General features: G+C 43.8%; 1 protein-coding gene across 2 annotated transcripts; it reads left to right on the forward strand.

The window, feature by feature from the left end:
• Positions 1-1,607: 1,607 nt before the first annotated feature.
• Positions 1,608-20,995, forward strand: LYVE1 (lymphatic vessel endothelial hyaluronan receptor 1). 2 transcript variants are annotated; one of them, XM_043971578.1, is made up of 7 exons: positions 1,608-1,765; positions 6,933-7,104; positions 7,193-7,332; positions 13,641-13,931; positions 14,959-15,037; positions 15,627-15,800; positions 20,737-20,995. In XM_043971578.1, the coding sequence occupies exons 1-7, from the start codon at positions 1,690-1,692 to the stop codon at positions 20,738-20,740; spliced, it is 936 nt and encodes a 311-aa protein (XP_043827513.1). In that variant the 5' UTR covers positions 1,608-1,689; the 3' UTR covers positions 20,741-20,995. The 2 variants fall into 2 exon arrangements, with proteins under 2 accessions (XP_043827513.1, XP_043827512.1); XM_043971577.1 differs by lacking the exon at positions 20,737-20,995 and having other exon boundaries at positions 15,627-17,047.
• Positions 20,996-23,906: the final 2,911 nt, after the last annotated feature.

Consider the following 23,906-nt stretch of genomic DNA (forward strand, 5'->3'; position numbering starts at 1 on the left):
AGAATATACTGGGATGGTAACCTTCCAATTTCTGGGAAACTCTATTTCTCTGACTGCAGGCTAAGATGACTTTCAATTTCTAGACTGGCACGAGCACTTAATAAATGCTGGTTAATTCATTGTTATCACACTCTACTACATCTGCAGTCCAATAAAACCCTTATATCTTCCCCCAGAGGAACACCTGAAGTTTTTAGCCCAGAAAACAGAAGAACACAACGTGATGGTTGCATTCAAGCATTTGGATGGCCACCCTCCCTGTAGGGCAGGACTAGGAACTATAGATAGAAGTGGCCAAGAGGAAGATTTAAGCTCAATGGGAAACTTGGTCACCAATAGAACTGTCCTAAGTGGAGTGGGCTGCCTCTGGAGGGAGCTGGTTCTCCCTCACTTCAGGACTTTAAGCAAAAGTTGGATCACCACTTAACACATGTTTAAAGTTGAATATGGAGGGGGCAGCTAGGTGGGGCAGTGGATAAAGCACCAGCCCTGGATTCAGGAAGACCTGAGTTCAAATCCAGGCTCAGACACTTGACACTTACTAGCTGTGTGACCCTGGGCAAGTCACTTAACCCTCATTGCCACGCCCCCCCCCAAAAGTTGAGCATGAATAGAAAATGGATAAGTTAGTTCATGGAATTATAAATCTAGAGTTGCAAAGGACCTTAGAGGTCATCTAATTCAACCCCCTTATGAGAAGACTGTTAGGGGCAGCTAGGTGGCACAGTGGATAGAGCACCAGCTCTGGAGTCAGGAGTACCTGAGTTTAAATCCGGCCTCAGAAACTTAAGACACACTAGCTGTATGACCCTGGGCAAGTCACTTAACCCCAATTGCCTCACTTAAAAAAAAGACTATTAGTCAGTACAATGTGCCAGGCACTGTGCTAAGCCCTTTTACAAATAGTATCTCACTTGATCCTCACAACAACCCCTTGAGGCGGATGCTATTATCATCCTCATTTTGCAGCTGAGGAAACTGAGGCAACCAGAGGTTAAATGGCTTGTCCAGAGGTACGTAGCCAGTAAACATCTGAGGCCAGATTTGAACTCAGGTCTTCCTGACTCCAGGCCCGGGACTCTATCCATTGTACCACCAACTGCTTCCAATATGGAGGCGTTTGTGATTTCAAAGCCCCTACAAAGGGAATCCTTTGGGACACATTCTGAAATAAGCATATGAGAGTAGATATTCAAATTCATCTGACCCAGCCTTATTTTCCTGAGATTGAGGGTGGCCAGGGTGGAGGACCCAGAATCCTGACTCTGTCTCCCATGAGATAGCCCTTGGCTGGGAATTAGTAAATGACCCATATGGGAGGAATTAACCCTGAACGAAGTAAGAAAGGAAGAACAGAGCAGCCCGCTTCACAACATCTGGCTGACCAGGAAGGAGTGCAGCGGGGCAAGCTGGGCTATCTGCCTCTCTCTCTGCCCCCTGTTTTCTGAGTCAGCAATAGCTGAATTTTCCAGACAGCCATCCATTACACACAGGCTTCATGCTCATTTCCCCCCATTGACCTTGACAAGGAGAGGGGTGGGAATCGAAGTGGACAGCAACAGTAGCGCTCTGACAGTTCATCATCTCATTGTCCTGTGGCTGGGATCTCCAGTGCGTCAAGTCCTCCAAAGGGGAGAGCAGGCAACTGAAGTCTGGGCAGCCTCTCTTGGCTGCAGGGGCTTTCCAACCATGGCACGCTGCACCATCATGACCTTGGTTCTTTCTCTGCTCTTGTTCCTGGCTCAAGGCTTGCTCCAAGTAGAAGGTAGGTCCCATGCCAACCTGTTCCTTCTTGGTGGGTGGGAGAGAGAAAACTTTTGTATGCTCTGCTTGCTGAATCATCACGGCTTGGGCGATGCCAGTTTCACATCAAGTGGAAACACCAACTCAACAGCCCAGCTTCACCTCAATAGATCAGGGGATTCTATAAGCACTGAAACTTTGGGAATCATTCCTCTTTGGCAGAATCTATTTTTCTTAGACCCTTCTAGATCTAGAGCTACTTCACAAGCCATCTTAGCAGAGAAAAAGATGTTCCAGCAGGAACACACACTCACCTAGGGAGGCTGAGCAATTTTCTCAAGGTCCCACAGGTTAGGAAGGAAGAGTTAGTCAGGGGCAGGATTTGAACCCACATCTTCTGAATCCAGGTCCAGTATCCTTTCCACTGTATCATAGGGATCTATATAGACATCATATTTACCTTTAAGTAGTCATTGCTTTATTTTGAGGGATCTTGACAAGTGAGACAAATTTCTAAACAAAACACAGAATGGGGCAGGAGATGAGATCATTGAAACATTTGTTTTCGTTGAAGGGCTTAAACCACAATAGGTTCAAACCCTAGCCATGCCACTTAATGCCCGTATAAACTTGGGCAAATCACTTAACTTCTCTGGCCCTCAGTTTCCTTATCTGTAAAACTGAGGGATAGACTCAATGACTTCTAAGATCCTTTCTAGCTCTAAGAACCCACAAATAGTAGAATATAAACTCCTTGAGGGCAGGCGCTAGTTCTGGTTTTGTGTTTGCATCCTCAACACTTAGTACAGGGGCAGCTAGGTGGCACAGTAGATAGAGCACCGGCCCTGGAGTCAGGAGTACCTGAGTTCAAATCTGGCCTCAGATACTTAACACTTACTAGCTGTGTGACCCTGGGCAAGTCACTTAACCCCAATTGCCTCACTAAAAAAACCAAACCAAAACAAACAAACAAACAAAAAAAACACTTAGTACAGCACCCAGTACATAAGGGATATTTAATAAGTGCTTATGAAATTGAATTGGGTTGAATTAGATTGAATTGACTAATATGATGAATGACCCATATGAGGAGACTCTTCTGGTCTTGGGGAGAGAGAACATGGAAGCAATTATGTACAAACAAGATAGAAACAGAATATATTGGGGATAATCAATAGAGGGACGGCACTAGCAAGCATTAAGGGGCATGAGGAAGGGCTTCTTGCAGAAGGTGGGATTTTGACTGGGACTCGAAAGAAGCCAAGCAATCCAGGAAGCAGAGAAGAGGAGGTAAAAACTTCCAGGTATGGGGGACAGCCAATGAAAATTGGGGGAGGGGTGGCAGATGAGGGATTTTGTGCAAGGAGAAGCAAAGCAGCCAGTGTCACTGGTTAAGAGCATGCAAAGTACCATTTAACACTCAGTTTGGCTGCTATTTAGTCTCCTACTTTAGAGTCACCCTTCCTATTCAAAGAGGTGTTGAACTACCTTAAAAAATGGTTCCTTAGGGGCAGCTAGGTGGCTCAGTGGATAGAGCACCGGCCCTGGAGTCAGGAGTACCTGAGTTCAAATCTGGCCTCAGACATTTAACACTTGCTAGCTGTGTGACCCTGGGCAAGTCACTTAGCCCCAGTTGCTTCATTTAAAAAAAATGGTTCCTTAGGAGATGATCCTTAGGGAAATAAATGCTAGAAATTTCTAGAAAGTTCTAGGCATCCCAGTTCTCACTTCAGCCACCAAGCAGGTGTGACTGCACACAGGATTCTTGGTCTCTTAACAATTCTCCTGTTGTAGGCTTTCAATTAAGATGTTTAGTCTTTCAGCTGTGGAGATTACCTGGTGATCTGGGAGCAGACCAACCAAAGGATCTGTTCACCCTTCTCTTTCTCTCTTCCCCAACCCACCCCTATCCTCTTACCTTTTAAAATATAGACCTTTGGAATAATAGGACCTTAGACTGGGAAGGAATCTTAGAGGTCATTAAGTCCAATCTTCCACCCTCAGCAGGGATTCCCGTAGAAGCATCCTTCAACCAACCCTAGGATTTCAGAGCTAAAATCATCTCCAAAGACTTCTATCTAGTCCAATCCCTACATGAATCAAGAGTCCTCTGTATATTATTAGCTCCTTGAGAGGAGAGTCTGAGTTTTTGCCTTTCTTTGTATCCTAGCACTTAGCACAATTCCTGACACCGGGTAGTTGGTTTGACAAACCATTTTTGACTCATTAAATGCTTGCTGATTCTATATCTCTGATTGCCCCCACTCGCAGACATCCATCATCCCCGAGGTAGCCCATTCCACACTTGGACAGCTCTGATTGTGAGCCTAGACTTAATTCTGAGGTGGAACCAGCCTCCCTGCACTTTCCACCTTTTGTTATTAGTTCTCTTGTAAAGTGCTTTGCAAACCTTAAAATGTTAGCTGTTGTTGCTGTTGTTATATTTACCTGCCTAAGTAAGTTTAGAAAGGTACTTCACTGGAAGGTGGGTCAACAGATTTTTTTTTCAGCCATGGTAACTCCTGAAATCATCCATTAAGATGGGGAGAGGATTATGATTTGTGGTCTATGCCAATGTAGGGGGAGGATGGGAGGGGAGATTCTCCACACCACTGAAACCACACACCCTAGACCTCAGTTGCCTCATCTGTAAAATAAGTGGGTAGGATTAGATGACCTGAAAGATCCCTTCCAACTCTAAACCATGATGCTAAGTATTTAAGGCAACTGGTTTGTAAAGGAAGGACTAGAGAGAGGATAATTGATCAGTAGTGTTAAGAAGGACTAGCACCTCAGGTGTGAGGACTTGTTGAGCCCTTTTCAGGGCTGCTTATCCACCTTTGGTGTCCACCTTTTACTCAACTCTCATCTGTGGCTCCAAGAAACTAGTATGTACAGTGGCCACACCCAAGGAGACCACCTCAGCAGACTGGGATAAACCAGACTGAGGGTAACTGACAGACCTCAAACCCATTTGTGAATTAGCAGGGTGTCTACCCCAAGCATATGAAGACTTCCACTGAGTAATGGGAGAATGAGAACAATTTGTTCCAGCGGCCATGAAGGTGACTGAAGCAGGTGTTGTGGACTGCTGAGAGCTTGTTCAGACATAGAAGATGCCAAGGTCATACACTGAATGCCAAGCCATTGCCAGTTGACCTGACTTTTCTCTTGGCACTGGTATCTGGTGACTCTGGAAGAGAGAGTGAGGCTGAAAACTTTGAGCAATTATGACTCACTTAAATCAAATTCACGCATGAGTCAAGATATCACCCCATCAAATATAACCTATATCAGATTGCTTGCTGTCTTGGGGAAGGGAGAGGGAAGGGAGGGAGAGAAAAACATTTGGAACTAGAAATCTTATAAAAATGAATGTTGGGGCAGCTAGGTGGCGCAGTGGATAAAGCACTGGCCCTGGATTCAGGAGTACCTGAGTTCAAATCCGGCCTCAGACACTTGACACTTACTAGCTGTGTGACCCTGGGCAAGTCACTTAACCCCCATTGCCCCGCAAAAAACAAAAAAACAAACAAACAAAAATGAATGTTGAAAACCATCTCTACATGTAACTAGAAAATAATAAAAACTACTTTTATGATTAAAGACTTTCATGATGTCATTGGTCCTCTTTGAAAACTAAGACAAAACAACAGTGTTAATATGAAGGAGGGTGCAGGCTGTCCCCCATCCCTGAAATGCTCCCCCTCCTCAATGCTGCCCCTTAGAACTTCCAGCACCCTTCGCAGCTCAGTTCAAATGACACCTACGTGTCATTAGGTTTAGAGCTGAAAGGAACCTCAATTCTTTTTTTTAATAAAACATTTTTATTTAAAGTTTTGAGTTCCAAATTCTATCCCTCCCTCCCTGTTCCCTGAAGTGGTAAGCAATCAGGAATAGGTTATACATGCGCAATTATGTAAAACATTTCCATGTTCATCATTTGTATATGAAGACTCAAATAAAAGACTGTTTAAAAAAATGGCAGGCTTCAGTCTGTATCAATATCGGTTCTTTCTCTGGAGGTGGATAGTATGCCTCATCATTAGTCCTTTGGGATTGTCTTGGATCATTTTATTGCTGAGAATGGCTAAGTCATTCACAGTTCTTCATGGAACAGTATTGCTGTTACTGGGTATGATGTTCTCCTGGTTCTGTTCACCTCAAAATACATCAGTTCATGTAAATCTTTCCAAGTTTTTCTGAAATTATCCTGCTTGTCATCCTCAATTCTATTAAATCCAAACTCCACATTTTATAGAGGAGGAAACTGAGGCACAGCAGTTTTGTGTATTGCCCAGGGTAATACCTTCCACAAAAGGACTTTCATGATTCCCCCAATCATCCATGCTCTCACCCCCCCCCCACATGTGGAAGATAAATTATTGTGTGTAAGCTCTCAGTACCTCCTGGCAACTCCCTCAGAGGGCTTCTTAAACTGGGGTCATGGGCTCATGGATAAATTTCAGAATATTTGTGAACTTGAATATAGAGAGAATTCCAATTTCCTTTTCACCAATTTGTAACTTGAAAATGAACACTTTCTTCAACTGTGATTTTAAAAAAACCCAAAACACATTATTCTGAAAGATCTTCTGAAGAGGCTTCATCAGACTACCAAAGAGGTCTGTGATATTAAAAAAAAAAGTTAATAACTGCTGGTCTAAGACTTCAAATTGTAGAAAAGACTACTGCTCAGCATGGCCAGAAGAAGTCTCACTGGGAGTTCCCAATGCAGATGAAATTCCAGGTCTAAACTTCAACCCCCTCCCCACCCCCAAAAAAAAGAAAGAAAGAAATTTTGTTTTTACTTAACTGTGTGACTGTTATTTCTGGCTTATAGAGTGTAAACTCTATGAGGGTAGGAACTGTCTCCTTTTTGTCCTTCTATCCCTAACATCTAGCATATTAGGCTGTTTTATTTATTTAGCTGCCCATCCAGTATTTATTTATTTATTTGTTTGTTTGTTTGTTTGTTTGTTTATTTGTTTATTTGTCTGCTCATTCGCGGTCCGTTCGTTTATTTAGCTGTACTCTGATTGTTACTTTATTTATTTGTTTGTTTACTCATTTATTTGGTGGGGTTTTTTTTACATAATAGGCTTTTAATAAATGCCTGTTGCAATGGTTTTGTTGAACCCCAAAAGATGATGGATACCCTTCTGAGTGTTCATACGCTCCTATTTCAGATATCCTTGTCCTTGAACCATGTAGGATCATGGGGATCACTCTCATTGGCAAAGGGAAAGGGCCAGAATTTAATTTCACAGAAGCCAGAGATGCCTGCAGCACGTTAGGTCTCCGGCTGGCCAGTAAAGTTCAAGTGACAACAGCCCAGGTCTATGGGTTTGAGACATGCAGGTACGCGGGAATGGGCCTTGGAAGGCGTGGTTTCTCTTTTGCTGGGTTGAATGTCCAGACGGCTGATAGAGTCTTCTTCTCTTTCCAGTTTCGGGTGGGTCTCTGACAAGTTCGTGGTCATCTCCCGCATTCTCCCCAATCCCAAGTGTGGTCGAAACAAAATAGGTGTCGTGGAGTGGAAACTGTCCCCCCAGCATAAGCAGTATGCGCACTGTTACAACTCTTCAGGTCAGTGGGATTCTCGACAAAAAAAAAAAAAAAAAGAATCCTCTAAGCAGCTCTCAGGGAAACGATTCAGATCCTGAATCTCTGAAGTTCTAAAAGAATTCAAGACATTTGTATTGACTCCTGGATATGCGCAGAGCCCTGTTTTTGACACGGGGGGAGTGATATAAACCGCAGTCGGTGTCCCTAAGGAAGGGGGTGGGCGAAGGGATAGATGTTGCTGTTCAATAATGTTTTAGTCGTATCCAATTCTTTGTGCCTCCATTTGGGAATTTTCTTGGCAAAGAGGCTAGACTGGTTTGCCATTTCCTTCTCCAGCTCATGTTACAGATGAGGGAACTGAGGTAAAGAGGGTGAAGCCCAGGGTCACACAGCTAGTAAGTATCTGAAGCTGGAAGGGAGATGAGTCTTCTTGACCTCACTCCCCGCCCCCCCCCATCCACCGCACTAAGGGGTGGATTCAAATCCCAGTGCTATATGGGAGAAGATTAAGTGTATTTGATCATAGGATTAAAAGGTTAGAGCTGGAAGGGATCTTATAGGTCACTTAGTCCAATCTTCCCTGCTTACAGATGGGGAAACCAAAACCTGTGGAGGATAAGTGACTTGGCCAAGGTCACACAGATAATTAGAAGTAGAGCAGGGATCCATCTCAAGTCCTGTGACTCCATACTCACAACCTTTTTTACTCCAATGCTAAATAGAAATATGCAAGTAAATTACCAATTAATTGGGGTGGGGGGGGAAGGTCATCAAGAGCTCTGCACATCAGGAAAGGTTTTCTGAAGGAGGTGACTTTTTTTTAGGCCTTAGAAGATGGGTAGAGCTGCAAGAGGTAGAGATGATTGAAAGAAAGTCTGAAGGGGGCAGCTAGGTGGTGCAGTGGATAGAGCACTGGCCCTGGATTCAGGAGGACCTGAGTTCAAATCCTGCCTCAGACACTTAACACTTACTAGCTGTGTTACCCTGGGCAAGTCACTTAACCCCAATTGCCTCACCAAAAAAAAAGAAAAAGAAAAAGAAAGTCTGAAGGGGGCAGCTAGGTGGCTCAGTGGATAAAGCACCGGCCCTGGATTCAGGAGTACCTGAGTTCAAATCTGGCCTCAGACACTTGGTACTTACTAGCTGTGTGACCCTGGGCAAGTCACTTAACCCCCATTGCCCCCCCAACCCCCCTCCCCCTAAAAAACCAAATGAAGACAAAAAGAAAACAATCCCAGACCTCAGGGAGCTTACAAAAAAAAAGAAAAGAAAAGAAAGGCTGAGACCAGGAGCATACAAGACAAGTGTCTTTAGGCAGGGAGGGCTTAGGAGCATAGATTTGGAGCAGGAGAGATCTTAGAAGTCGTCTAGGAAGTCCATTAGAAGGTCAATCAGCAAGTGTTTATTAATTAAACACCTACCATGTGCCAGACACTATGTTAAGTGATGAAGATACAAAGAAAGACAAAGAAAATCCATAGTTTAGGGGCAGCTAGGCGGCTCAGTAGATAAAGCACAGGCCCTAGATTCAGGAGGTCCTGAGTTCAAATCCAACCTCAGACACTTGATACTTACTAGCTGTGTGACCCTGGGCAAGTCACTTAACCCTCATTGCCCCCGCAAAAAAAAAAAAAAAGAAAAAGAAAGAAAGAAAGAAAAGAAAATCCATAGTCTAGTGGGGGAGACAACACACACAAACTTTACAAACAAAATATAGACTGGATAAATTGGAGAAAGTCAATAGAGAGAAGGGTCTATGGTAAAGGAGAACTAAGAAAGGCTTCCTAACTAAAGTTTTCCACTTCACTTTATGAATTGGAAAGGTTTTTCACACATTGCCTTGCCTACCATCTTCCAAAATACCATGAAACCTTCTTTACAGGTAGAAGCCGATAGGTAGCCCAGTGGCTAGAACGCTGGGCCTACAGTCTAGATAAACATCAGTTCAAATCCAGCCTCAGATACTTACTAGCTGTGTGACCCTGGGCAAGTCACTTTAAGTCTGCCTGTTTTCTCCTCTTCAAAATGAGAATAATAGTAATAATAACATCTATTTTCCAGGGTCCTTATAAAGATTAAATGAGATAATATTTGTAGAGAGCTCAGCACACAGTGGGTGCTTAATAGATGCTTCTTTCTTCCCATACGCAATGCTATCTGTAGACAGATTTATGGAAGCCATCACCAGGGGTTAACTTTAAATCTCAGCGTTAGCCTATCCCACAAAGCACAGGTATTTAGAGTTCTCTGATCTTCATTTGAGCAGAATGTCAGATTCTTCCAATGTAAAAATGCATGTTTAAGAATTTTTAAAATAATAAAGTACCAAAAAGATTTCATTTTTTTCTTCTGCCCTTCTTAATATTTGCCCTATTCATTTAAATTTTAATTTCCTGACACAAATACAATTTCATAAAATTGTAGGATTTTAGTTCTGGAAGGGACTTTATTTTTTTTTTTTTAGTGAGGCAATTGGGGTTAAGTGACTTGCCCAGGGTCACACAGCTAGTAAGTGTTAAGTGTCTGAGGCCGGATTTGAACTCAGGTACTCCTGACTCCAGGGCCGGTGCTCTATCCACTTCACCATCTAGCTGCCCCTTGGAAGGGACTTTATTAATGAGAAAACTAAGAAGATTAAAAGAAGTAATTCAAGGTCACTGGAAAATGAGAAATAACTCTAAATTAGGAGCTGAGAGGACTGAGTTTGAATTGCAGCTCTCACCCTAATATCTAAGAGCTATGTAATCAGTTTCTTTATCTTTAAAATGGGAGCATTTCAATATTTATTAAGTTAAATTTATTATGTTAAAAAAAACACCTGCAAAAAAGTACTTACTATGTGCAAAGCATTAAGGACACAAAGGTAAAAATAATGGCAATCCCCACTTTCCTTTTGGGGGGAGGGACGGGGAGACAGGGCAATGAGGCTTAAGTGACTTGCCCAGGGTCACACAGCTAGTAAGTGTCAAATGTCTGAGTCTGCATTTGAACTCGGGTCCTCCTGAATCCAGACCAGTGCTTTATCTACTGGGCCACCTAGCTGCCCCCCTAATCCATCCATTTAGCCCTCACCTCTTCCTCCTGGACTCCCTGACTTATTGTAAGACTCAGCTCATTTCCTTCAGGAGGCCTTTCCTGGTCTATTCCCTATCCCACCATCATGTGCCCCACCCCTAAATCCCATCTCTATTACAGGGCTCTTCCCTCTGAGATGACTTTCCCTATATACCTATCTTGTAGATACATAATGTCTCCCCCATGGGAGTGTGAGTGACTTGAAGAAGGCGCTGTGTTTCTGCCTTTCTTTGGATGCCCAGCAGTTGTCACGGTGCTGGCACAAAATGAAGTTTTAATAAAGACTTGTTGACTGATGCTCCCCCACCCCGGCTCCCTTCCACCTCTCTACCTCTGATCTTTTTTGCATCTCCAATGTCACTATCCAAGTCCCCTGTGCAGCCTACCTGCCCTTCTCCAAATCATACTTTAGCTCAAGGTTTAAAAGAATGCCAGGGGGAAAAAAACAACCCGAAACTGAATTTCCAGGGCTGCCCAACTATATTTTTATGAATGAAAATGGAGTCATCTGGGGAAACACCAAGGCCTCCCCCACACCTCTTCTGAAGCAGTCATTTCCTTTCATTATCCTTTAAAGATGGTAATTTGAACAGCTGTGACAACTGGGAGGTGGGAGGCAGGGAAGAGAAGCCCTTCTGTGGGTGGCATTGAGCCCAAACAGAAAAGAAGAATGCAGGAATGGGACAAAGTCTTGGCAGAAAGATGTCCCTGTGTGAGAAGGGATGGGCCAGGAGTCTGGAATGGTAGAAGAAGCCCTAACTTGGCTTATTTCACCTATAAGTAATTCTAATTGTGGTCATAATCCTGAGAACTCCCATTTCTGCAGCAATCAATATTTACTTACCTCATCAACTAATAGCTAGTATTTATATCATGCCTACCATGTGCCAGAAACTTGCTTTACAAGAGCAGACTGGTTCTTCACTTGAGATCCACAGAGGCATTTGTGGATAGATGTTAGGGGGTTTCCATGAACTTCAATGTGGAAAAAAATTACATTTTAATTTTCTTGCCTATGTGTATTTTATATGCATATATACATATATACACATATAAATACACACAGATAGATAGATAGATAGATAGATAGATAGATAGATAGATAGATAGATAGATAGATAGATAGATAGATAGATAGATAGATAGATAGATAGATAGATAGGTAGATAACATGTATTCTCATCTCCTTTTTTGTAGAGGAAACTAAGGTCCTGAGCGGAGAAAGGGCTATTGATCAGGACTTGGGCCCCTCAGGCTGATCTAACTCAGGACAGATTTCCCCCTTCAGCTTAGATTTCAGAGCAGCTGCAGCTGCTTAGGACGCAACCTCTCCCCAGCCCTTTTCCTGTTATTCACAGGTTAAGCTTTTTAAGGCCAAGTGATTCATCCAACCTGCTCCTTAGGGGCCTGGGAAATACTTTAAAGCAACTAGCAGTGGGCCAGAAGGGCAGGTCGGAATCCAAAGTACAGAAAGTCATCTGTGTTCACGATGATCTACCCAGGGTGGCAGCTTCAAGTATGAAATCTATTGAAATAACTTCCAATTGTGTGATGAAAATGATTCTTGCAGGGGGCAGCTAGATGGCGCAGTGGATAGAGCACCGGCCCTAGATTCAGGAGTACCTGGGTTCAAATCTGGCCTCAGACACTTAACACTTACTAGCTGTGTGACCCTGGGCAAGTCACTTAACCCCAATTGCCTCACTAAAAAAAAAAAAAAAAGAAAAAAAAAAAAGAAAATTATTCTTGCTCTTGAGAGCCGAGGTGGCCGTGGAAATTGATGCTGGATGCCACAAGCTGGGGCTTAACTTGATTCCCTTGAAAACATAGAGAATCATAGAATTTCAGAGGTGGAAGGGACCTTTAAGAAAGACATAGACAGGGGGCAGCTAGGTGGCGCAGTGGATAAAGCACTGGCCCTGGATTCAGGAGGGCCAGAGTTCAAATCCAGCTTCAAACACTTGACACTTACTAGCTGTGTGACTCTGGGCAAGTCACTTAACCCTCATTGCCCTGAAAAAAAAAAGATATAGACAAACTAATGTCTCTACGAGGGTGGTTAGGATATGAGAAGACTGTAGAACGTGCTGTTTAATGTTGCCAATTTTCCTCATCCTTAAAATGGGGAGAGGGAGCTGAGGTCCATCAGTCAACAAGCATTTATTCAGTGCCTACTATGACAGAGAGGTGACACAGTGACTGGAGCACTAGTTCAAATCTGACCTCAGATACTTCCTAGCTATGTGACCCTGAGTAAGTCACTTAACCCCGTTTACCTCAGTTTCCTCACCTAGAAAATGAGCTGGAGAAGGAAATAGCAAACCACTCCAGTATCTCTGCCAAGAAAATCCCAAATGGGGTCATAAAGAGTAGGACATGGTTGAAAAAACAACTTAGCAACAAGAAAAAGTCGTTATGATGCCAAGACAGAGTTATAGTCCCAGCTCAGCCACTTATTAGTAATGTGACCTAGGGGCAAAGCACTTCCCCTCTCTGAGAATTAGCTGCATCTCGTGCAAAATGGAGACAGCAAATGCTTATCATCACAGGGCAGTTGTGAGGATCCCGAAAAATAAAGGAGATAAAGAACTTTGTGACTGCCAAATGCTTTTAGTACTTCCACTGTTATTGTTCTGCCCTGGTACCAGAGGAGCCTATCGTCTCTGCTCTATAAAGATGCCGAAGGCGGAGGCAGGAAGCATGTTTCATTGTGCCATCCTGTCCCAGTCTTCCAGTAAGCTGGCCCCTGGAATGACACCCTCACTCCCAGAGCCATAACTAGGTCAGGACCAACAGGGTTTTGCCTCAGAGTGCTGAATTCAGTGGGCAATGAATTCAGTCCTTCCAGTCACTGGGCGGAGCTCCTCCCTGCCCCTGCCCTGGCCTCCTCAAAGAAGCCTCACTGGTGGCAAGTTCCCATTGGTGTGTGTCCAAGGTCTTCTCTCTTTTCCCCACCACTTGGAGGAGTATCTGGCCCCTCCCACTTCAGTATCCTTGTGCTGATGATCCAGAGTCTCCAGCTTCCCACCACAGCACCAGGTCCCCCTATACTCCCCACACAACTGAAAGTCCTTTTCATGATTTTGCCCCAGGGACAAAAAATTTAAATCATAGTTAGAGATCCATCCACCGCTACCGCCCCAAGTCTGGTTCTAACAGCATGAAATACACAGCTGCTGGTGCTTAGATCTGGACTAATTGACCTTTCAAGTCACCGTTAGAAGATCTAACTGCATTTTGGCTTCCCCCCTCAGACACATCGGTTAATTCATGCTACCCTGATACTGTCACCACCGAAGACATAGTCACTGCACCTACTGTATTGGGCACAACTGAATCTAACATCAGCGACGCAGCTGACACAACAACACCATCTCCAGCCCCACCACCCAAGCCAAAATGGACAAAATGGAGCAAGAGATTAACTTGTGTGACAGAACTATTTTTAGAAACCAGCACTATGGAAACGAGTACGGTGCCAGAAGAAGTCCTATCGACTTTTGAAAGTCAACTTGCATTTAAGAATGAAGGTGTTACTTTTGGAGGTAAAAGGGAAGGTGGGGAGGGAAGGAAACAAGTGCTAATTAAGCACTTCATAAATCTTTTTCTTATTTCATCCTCACAACAACCCTTTAAGGTAGGTGCTGTTATTATCCCCATTTTATGGTTGGGGAAACTGAGGCAAATGGTGTGAATCCTCTTGCCCAGGTTCACACAGCTAGTAAATGTCTGAGGCTGGATTCAAATTCATCTTCCTGGCTCCAGCCCCAGAACTCCATTCATTGTTTTACAAGACCGTGTGTGTGTGTGTGGGGGGGTGTCTGTGTGTGTGTGGTGTCTGTGCATGAGGGTACACGCTTGAGTCCACAGTATTGACCAGATGCAGAAGCCAGTCTACCTGCAAAATACAGACAGAGTGAGCCAAGGGCTTCTGCCCTTGGGAGGTTGTAGGTCTTTCCCCTGGGTCCAAATAGAAGAAACAGAATCCCTCTTCTCTACAACAACTCTTCTGATATTTGAAGTCAGCTTCAAATCACAAAGGGCCAAGTTAAAGAGTATTTGAATTTAAAGTCAGATACCACCTCTGGTACTACCTGGGTGAGAAGGTGGGATTTGGACAAACAAATTACTTGACATTTCCTGTCCTCAGTTTCCCCATCTGTCAAATGAGAAGATTGAACCAAATGGTCTTTAAGTTCACTCCCAACTCTCAATACATGATCCAGTGTCCCCCATCAATACCCTACCACCACCCAAGTCTTTTCATAACTGGGCTAAGCATTCTGATTTCACAGTATCAAAAAAAATCAGAGTTGGAAGGAGCTTTGGCAGCCAACTAATTGAATCTGTTTCCTAGATTTGCTCACAAGAATATATCTTCTTGGGGGCGGCTAGGTGGCGCAGTGGATGGAGCACCGGCCCTGGATTCAGGAGTACCTGAGTTCGGATCCGGCCTCGGAAACTTGACACTTGCTAACTGTGTGACCCTGGGCAAGTCACTTAACCCTCATTGCCCTGCAAAAAAAAAAAAAAAAGAAGAAGTACACAGCCTATCTCTTTGTTTGTCTCCAGGCTTACCTATCACACTCTTGGTTCTCGCTCTGATATTCTTTATTGCTGCAGTTGTACTGGCTGTCTGCTACGTCAAAAGGTGGGTCTTTCAGCCTTTTCGACCAACTTGGTGGTGTCTATAGTTCCGTCCATTCTGCTGTAGTCTGAGATGATTACAGAGTATCTACTACCTGAAAGAACCTATACTAAGGACTTTAGCAGATTAAATACAAAGATAGCCTGATCCTTGGCTTCAAGGTCTCATGGAGAGATGGGGCAAGTACATAGATGACTTCCACACAAGGCAGAAGTTCCATTAGACAGGTACCAACAAGGCATTAGGGGAGACATTACTTCTGTCTAGGAGAATCAGGGGAAACTTCATGGAGCGGGTATTTGAGCTGGGACATGAATGATGGATGAGATTTTCACAGGGGGAGTTATTTTAGGTGGGGAGGGGGAGAAGAAGTGACATAGGCATGTCCAAGAGACAGAATGTAGCCCAAATAGACTGGAGCATAGAGCACACTGGAATAGAAGTAGGAGATAAGGCTAAAAAGATGGGGTGGCACCCAATCACGGAGGAGCTTGAAGGCCAGGCTAAGGAGCCTAGGCTTAATCCAGAAGTCATGATCATGGAGTGTGTTACATGGAAGTTTTTCATTTTTCATTTTGATTTGTATCTCAAGGTACATGGCCTCCCTCCCATTCACAAACAAGAATCAGAAGGAAACCGCTGAAGCCAAAGGGAGAAAAGCAGTGAAGACGGAAGAGAAAGTTTCCAAGGAGGAACCAAAGAAAAATGGGAAAAAGACGGAAGAGCCCAAGATGACGCCCAAGATGACACCCAAGATGACAGTCAAGTACATGGAGGCTGAGGTGTAGGTGGGCGGGAGGGGACAGCAGAGGACATGCCTGGGGTCTCTTTACTCTGTACCAGGGTCCAGAGGCCATGGACACCTCCTGACCTCAAAAGGCTCCTTGTATTCCCCACTAGAAGCTGCCAGACCCAACAGATGAAGCAGGAAAGCCCATGATCGATCCCTAACCAGAGGACTCAGGGTTCCCTGAGGATTAGGGAGCTCATTCAGATGACTTCCCCATTCCTTCCTGCCGCCCACCCACCCACTCCTGGGCCCTAGGTCCTGTCACTCAATGTCTCCATAGTGACCTCAGCCTAGACCCAAAATTCCTCTTCCCTAATAAAATCCAGGTGAGAGAAAGTGGATCTGTCCAACCCCAATATCTTAGGAACATTCCCTGTACATCTTTGTCAAGGAGTGTTTTAGTGGTCTGGGAAGAGACCAGCTGTGACCCGAGAGTCCCTCAGGCCCAGGGTTGTCATCCTGGTCCCTATATCAAAGAGCAAGGCTTCCTATGGCCCTGTACTGATCCTCTGAGCTTAGATATATTAGGCAGGGCAATGAATAGGAGCGGAGGCAACATGGAGCTAAAAGAAAAAAGGGAACCCAGATACTGACAGTTCATCATCTCTTAGAGTCTTAGGGCTGGAAGGAATCTCAGCATCCCTCTAGCCTTAAACACTTGGACTCCTTCAGCATCTAGTGGAGCCCATACCCATGTTCAGTCTGACCTGTGGTAGAGCATTCGGAGCTTAGGGGTCTGATCAGCCATGGGCAGACACACTGCCACTTGCCTCTAACATAGTGATGTCATTTTGGTCCTCTTCAAGAATGAAGGACAACAACCATCCAACAAAGCCCATATATCCCTTTTCAGAACCATGTTTTCAAATACATTCAATAAATAGCATTCCAAAGACCAGTGATTTTAAGATAAAAATGTAATTTTTCATACCCAGATTCACAGCACCCACTGAAATCTAAGAATCCCTGATCCAGTCCAATTCCCTCATTTATAGACAGGGAAACTGAGGCCCAGAGAGTAGAAGTGACTTGCCCATGATTTTACAAGTAACTACTTGTGGCAGACATAGGATTTGAACCCAGGTCCTGTGCCTCTCTAGCTGGTGTTCATGCCACTGTGCCACCCTGGCAAACCTGATAGAATAAATCTCATTTTCGTCCTTCCTTTCTTTCTTTCTTTCTTTCTTTCTTTCTTTCTTTCTTTCTTTCTTTCCTTCCTTCCTTCCTTCCTTCCTTCCTTCCTTCCTTCCTTCCTTCCTTCCTTCCTTCCTTCCTTCCTTTTCTTTTCTTTTCTCTTTTTTTGCTGGGCAATGAGGGTGAAGTGACTTGCCCAGGGTCACATAGCTAGTAAGTGCCAAGTGTCTGAGGTTGGATTTGAACTCAGGTGTTCCTGAATATCCAGGGCCAGTGCTTTATCCACTGCACCACCTAGCTGCCCCAATAAATCTCATTTCTATACCATATTAAGGTTACAAAAACAAAACAAAACAAAACAAAAAAACCCCTTTACCTGCTTTTTTGAACCTGAACTGATTCATACCCTCCTTAGATAGCCTGGCAGTTCCCAATTCCCCTAAGTTCTCACCATATCGATTCCCGCTATCGTTTTAGCCCAGGACTTTCCTTAACTCCTGAGCCATAGTGATCCTCCAAACTTAGCCTCCCTAATAGCTAGGGCTATAGATAAATATGGTTCTCTTGCAACAAGTCTATAAGGGTAGGTGATGCAAGTATTGTCACACACACATACAGGCACACGCACACTACACACCCATTTTACAGATGTGGAAACTGAGGAACAAAGAGATTAGGAGTCTATTCAGGGTCATATACCTAATATTCAGGATTCGAACCCTAGGTCTCCTGCCTCATAGCACCACTAAGCAGTAAATTACAACCCCTGAGGGCACCAAACAAAATGTTCTTCCCTGGAGAACTTCAGCTATGATCCTTTTTTCAGTGTGTACTCTCTCCCTTTGCTATTATTTTATTTTGGGAAAGTATTGTCTCATAGCAGTGTTAACAGGAGACATACTAAACAACCATGTCACAACCTAGGACGTTCTGGTGTACAGGAAATCCATCATCTAGAAGAAAACTGGCCCAGAAAGCAACACCTGAAAATCAATGATTTCCTCTGCACCAATTCTTACACTTTCTGAAGCTCTTCTGGGGTACCTGTGCTCCCTCCATCAGCAGGTCCTAGCCCCATCCTCCTTAGTGTCTCAGTCAATGAACCTTATGAGATATGATGACCCCGAATTTAAAGCCTGACCAGCCCTGTAGGACTTGACAGAACTTTCACTCCACCTTCAGCAGCTTGGGGTCCCCACCTTGCCACAATGAGGCAAGAGAGGAAGAGCCTAGAATATTATGGAAATGTACCGAAAGAGAAAGTGAGAGCTTTTTGTTTCTACCCAATGACCTTGGGCAAGTCACTTTCACGCTGAGGGTCCCAGTTTCCTCATCTGTAAAATGGGGATAATAATACTTACCTACCTACCTCTTAGGGTTGTTATGAGTAGAACTCTCTGTAAATCTTAAAGCCAGGAGTATGCTGGTAAATATTTAACAACCAACTCTCAGGGAGGGAGGGGGTGTGAGGAATTACACACAACAAACATTTAAGTTTAATGTAGCATTTGCCCATTTCCCAAACATAAATGCTGATGCTGAAAATTTAAGAATTAGCTCTCTGGAGCCGGTATGATGAGGTGGCTCCATCTCACCCCTGCTTAAAGCTGTATATAAAATGTGAGCTATCAGATGACCCATTTATAAAATATGGGCATTTTTCTAATTAAATAATTTATAAGGTTCCTCCACACCCTGAAATCCTATGATCTGATTGGGTCAGACACTACTTTCTGGAAATTTGAAAGAGACCTAGCTCTACTTCTAAACCTCTGTTAGACCTTGGGCAAATCCCAGTCCTCTCTCTTTGCCTGTTTCTCATTTGTAAAATGAGTTAACATGGAGTAGTGGATAGAGTATTGGACTTTGAGCCGGGACTAGCTGGGTTCATATCCTGCCTCGGACACTTACTAGCTGTGTGACTCTTGGCAAGTCATTAACCTCTCTGTGCCTCGGCTTGTTCACCTGTAAAATAAGGGGGTTGGATTTGATGGCCTCTAGGTTCCCTTCTGGCTCTGAAGCTATGACACTCTGACTTCATGAAAACGGATCTCAGCTCTAATGTACTAGAATTCCGATGTATGTTTCTTTAATTGTGACTTCCTATCGTTATTCTACTTAATAAACCATGGTATTTGATGCTGGGACTAATATATTCTTTAATGAATCGTTTCTTCGTTTCTTTGACTGTAGTCACAATCATTACGTTTATTTATTATAAGTGTATTCAAGGAAAAGCCTTGTAAGCCATGGGACCTATTGGCACCATTGACTAATGAGCCATCTTGATGTTGGTCTTTCTTTTCAGTAAAGAAAGAACCTAAGGGGCAGCTAGGTGGCGCAGTGGATAAAGCACCAGCCTTGGATTCAGGAGGACCTGAGTTCAAAGCCAGCCTCAGACACTTGACACTTACTAGCTGTGTGACCCTGGGCAAGTCACTTAACCCTCATTGCCCCACCCCCCCCAAAAAAGGAAGGAAGGAAGGAAGAAAGAAAGAAAGAACCTAGCATGTCCAAGTATGCACTAAGCAAATAAAACCATTTAAAACACCTTTTGACCACCATGTTGGATTCTAAGGCACCATATCTACCTCCAGGGGAGTAAAAGTGAATACTGAGTCCAAAGCTTGCAAAAGGAAAGAAAAAATGAAAAGAAATGATTAGGCCACCATGAGGAAACGGATATTGGGCGGCTGAAATGATACTTCCCCTTTCCTCTGTAGGAAGGAATTCTACTGAGGAAGGAGACCATGAGGCTCTTGGACAAGTTATGTCACTGGCTGTTTGAGCTCTTCATCAGGGTCAATCAATCTACCATGGTTCTAATGGGTTGGGATGCTGTTGCCACATCACTTGATGCTGAAGATAGCTCAGCCAGATAGAAATGGAATATGGAACGGATAGAGGACTTTAGCTCAGTCTTCCTTGCTCCCCACCCTTTTCTTGATTTGGCATGGTACAGGGGAGAATTTGGAGTCAGAAGACCCTGACTCTGCTATGAGAACTTGGGCAAGTAACATGTGATCATGAGCAAATCACTTAACCTCCCTGGGTCTCAGTTTCTGCAATTGTAAAATGGGAGGGTTGGAACAGATGGTCTCTTAGGTACCTTCCAGCTCATGGTCCTCTGATACTAAGTCACTTCACTTCTTTCTTTGGGCCTCAGAAGTTTGCTCATCTGGAAAATGAAGGGGTGGGACAAGGCGACCTCCAATGTCCATTCTAGCTCTAAATTCATGATCATTAGTATAAGAAGAAAGTCCAAGACAGCAGCCTGAACATAGGGGGTATGCTGGGCTCTTTTAGAAATAATGGAAACAGGGGCAGCTAGGTGGCGCAGTGGTTAACGCATCAGCCCTGGATTCAGGAGGACCTGAATTCAAATCCGGCCTCAGACACTTGACACTTAATAGCTGTGTGACGTTGGGCAAGTCACTTAACCCTCATAGCCCCAGAAAAATAATTTGGAAAAGATTAAAGAAAAGAAAAGAAAAGAAAAGAAAAGAAAAGAAATAATGGAAACAACAGCAGATACCTTGATTGAACTGTCAGACTGCTTCATGGTGCCTCTCTCCCTTCTAACCCCTTCAGCTACCAGAGGGGTCCTCCCAACCAGAGCCCTGAGTGTCCCAGTGTAAACACAGCCCTGTGCCACAATAACAATGTTTCCTTATCAAAGAAAGAGAAAATCAGTCACCCCAGGAAGAGAATTTAGAATAAAATGTTTCAGCCAAAAGGAACCTTAAAGATCATTTGGTTCAATCCCCTTGTTATACAGGTGAGGAAACTGAGGCCCAGGGACAACTGACTGGACCAAAGCAATTCTGGGAGTTAGCAGTGCAACTGAGACTAGAGTCCAGTTCTCCTGACTCACGACTCAGTGGACTTTCACCTGCCCCAAACCTGAAGCTGGCCACTTCTCAGCTGCCTTTCACTGAAAATGTAATAACATGTATATCTCAAAAACAGTGATCTCCATAAAAATGGGAAAAGGACCCACATGTACAAAAATATTTATAGCTGCTCTTTTTGTGGTGGCAAGGAATTGGAAATTGAGGGGTTGCCTATCAACTGGGGAATGGCCGGACGAGGTGTGGTATATGAATGCAATGGAATACTATTGTGCTGTAAGAAGCAATGAGCAGGCAGATTTCAGAGAAACCTGGAAGGACTTACACGAACTGATACTGAATGAGATGAGCAGGACCAGGAGAACGTTGTACACAGTATCAACAACATTATGTGTTGATCAGCTGGGATAGACTTGATTCTTCTCAGCAATACAATGCTCCAAGATAGTTCCAAAGGACTCATGATGGAAAATGCTCTCCAAATCCAGGAAAAAAGAACTGTGGAATCTGGATGCAGATTGAACCATACCATTTCTATTTTTGTTTTTGTTTTGTGAGATTTTTCCCTTTTGCTCTAATTCTTCTTTCACAGCATGACTAATGAAGAAATATGTTTGATGTGATTGTACATATATAACCTATATCAGATTGATTGCTGTCTTGGTGAGAGGGAAGGGAGAGAAGGAGGGGAGGGAGGGAGAAAAATTTGAAACTAGAAATCTTATAAAAACAAATGTTGAAAACTATTTCTACATGTAACCAGAGAGTAATAAAATACTTTTATGATTAAAAAAATTTTTTAAATTAAAAAAACAAACAAACCCAGTGATCTCAACTGGGAACGCCCAGCTTTGGGCCACTAAAAATGTCCAGTTCTGAGTGAAGGCATTGCAGAGCTGATATGAGCAAGGATATATGCTTTTAGTTTCTAAGAGATTAATGCCTCTTCCTGCCATGTCATGGAAAGTTCTAGGCATAAACACCGCTATTACTAGGCCTTCACCAGCTTTGCACCCTTAGTAGCCATGTGACCCTAAGCAAGTCACTTAACTTCTGTTTGCCTCAGTTTCCTCATCCATAAAAGGATAACAATTAGCACTCTCTCCCAGGGTTGTTCTGAGGATCAACAGAACTTGGAATACAGTGACTGCTACATAAATGTTAGTTGTTGTCATCACCACCACCACCACCACCACTAAGGCAGTCGTCATCATCATCAAGCCATATACCCCTTAGGGAAGGACTGGGAGCAGGCAGCAGGCTTTATTGTAGGAGAGGGCCACTGACCCAAGGAAATATGTGAAAATGAAGAATAAATTACCATAGTTCTCTTTTGGGTGAGGGAAAGATATAAAAGGCTAATGGTAAAGTCAACTCACCTTTCTAAATTATGAACAGGGACCATAAAATGTTAGTCGATAAATACAACAATTCTACTATACTTCCTGTGAAGGGAGAGAGGTTTGAGGGGAAAGTTGAAGAGAAAGACAAGAGGCAGAGAGGAAAAGAAATAGATAAATAAAAGAAAGGAAAAGCTGGCAGAGGAGGAAAGGGGGAAAGAAGAGAGAAAACAGGAAAAGAACAGAGAGAGCCTAAAGTGGAGAGAAGATTAAGAAGACAGAGAGATGTGAAGGAGTGATGGAAAAGGGGGTCGGGGCTCTACTATAAGTTTCTCTCACAATAGCCATGAGGGAAGGGAGTCCAAGTGATTCCCCACTATGCAGCTGAGGAAACTGAGGCTCACAAAGGCTCAGTGGCTTCACAGAATCTCAGAATTTATAGGGAATATCAAGGAACATACGATCGAAACCCGAACCTGAACTAGAATCCCCTCAACAACAAGCCCAATGAGTGGTCATCCAACCTTCACTCCAAGCTTATCCCCTTCCCAGAAAGTCTTTTCTAGGATTAAACTTAAATTCTTCTCTTTGCAACTTCCACCCTTCACTCCTAGTTCTGCTCTCAGAGGCCAAGGGGAACAAACCTAGTTCCTCTTTAATGATAAACCTTGCGACAATTGCTCCAAAAAACATCCAAATAACGCCATAGGAAAATGCCTGGATCAGCAAAACTCACAGAAGAATGTGCTGAAATCATCTTCTAACCAAGAATGGCTTGGAAGGTCAGAAGGAGGTTGTTGCTGTGCTGATACAGGAGTCACCCCACAGTCACCCTGACACAGATCCAGTCCCAGGAAGGTCTCACCAGAGAAGGAGACCTGCAGAACCTCTGAATCAGCTGAAGCTCACAGTCTGGTGAGAGGGCTGAGCCCTGGGCAGGGGGGAGACTACAGGGGTCTATGCTGGTGCTAAGGCAGAACTTGGGTTTTTCACCCCTGCTGGAAACCAGGAGGTAGGCTTGAGTAGCAGTGGCCCAGGTTGGGGAGGGGCACAGGCTCCTCAGAGCTAACAACCACAACACACAAAGCTGGTTGATTAGCAAGTTGGTCTGGGGTCATCTATGGACCAGGAAACAGGCCAGGCAAGTGAAGAACCTGATCCTCCTTAAATCATAACACCTGGGACTTCTTAAGCTTGGGATACTGCAGCCTGGAAACAGTGCCCCCACTTTAAGGAGCTAAAAGTCAAGTAAAAGAAAGGCAAGATGAGCAGACAGAGAAAGGGGAGGACCATAGAAAGTTTCTTCAGTAACAAGGAAGACCGGGGTGTGCTCTCCGAGAAAGATGTCAACATCAGGGCCCCTATATCTAAAGCTTCCAAGAAAAATATGAATTGGTCTCAGGTCATAGAGTCACTCAAAAAGGACTTTGAAGATAAAGTTAGAGAGGTAGAGGAAAAAATGGAAAGAGAAATGAGGGTTATGCAGGAAAGACATGAGAAAAAGTCAACAACTTGAAAAGCCAAATGGAAAAGCTTTCTGATGAAAATAATTGCCTAAGAATGAGGACTGAACTAATGGAAGCCAGTGACTTTATGAGAAACCCAGACACAATAAAGCAAATCCAAATGAATAAAAACATAGAGGGCAACGTGAAATATCTTCTGGGAAAAACTGCTGACCTGGAAAATAGGTCCAGGAGAGATCATTTGAAAATTATTGGTCTACCTGAAAACCATGATCAAGGAAAGAGCTTAGA

This window comes from Dromiciops gliroides, chromosome 6 (assembly GCF_019393635.1).
Source record: "Dromiciops gliroides isolate mDroGli1 chromosome 6, mDroGli1.pri, whole genome shotgun sequence".
Classification (NCBI taxonomy): domain Eukaryota; kingdom Metazoa; phylum Chordata; class Mammalia; order Microbiotheria; family Microbiotheriidae; genus Dromiciops; species Dromiciops gliroides.

Excerpts from the sequence above, each read along its gene's own strand:
- LYVE1 (XM_043971577.1), top strand. The coding sequence starts at position 1,690 with ATGGCACGCTGCACCATCATGACCTTGGTTCTTTCTCTGCTCTTGTTC. Across the intron at positions 1,766-6,932 it reads AGGCTTGCTCCAAGTAGAAG|ATATCCTTGTCCTTGAACCA; the intron begins GTAGGTCCCATG and ends CTCCTATTTCAG. Across the intron at positions 13,932-14,958 it reads TGAAGGTGTTACTTTTGGAG|GCTTACCTATCACACTCTTG; the intron begins GTAAAAGGGAAG and ends GTTTGTCTCCAG.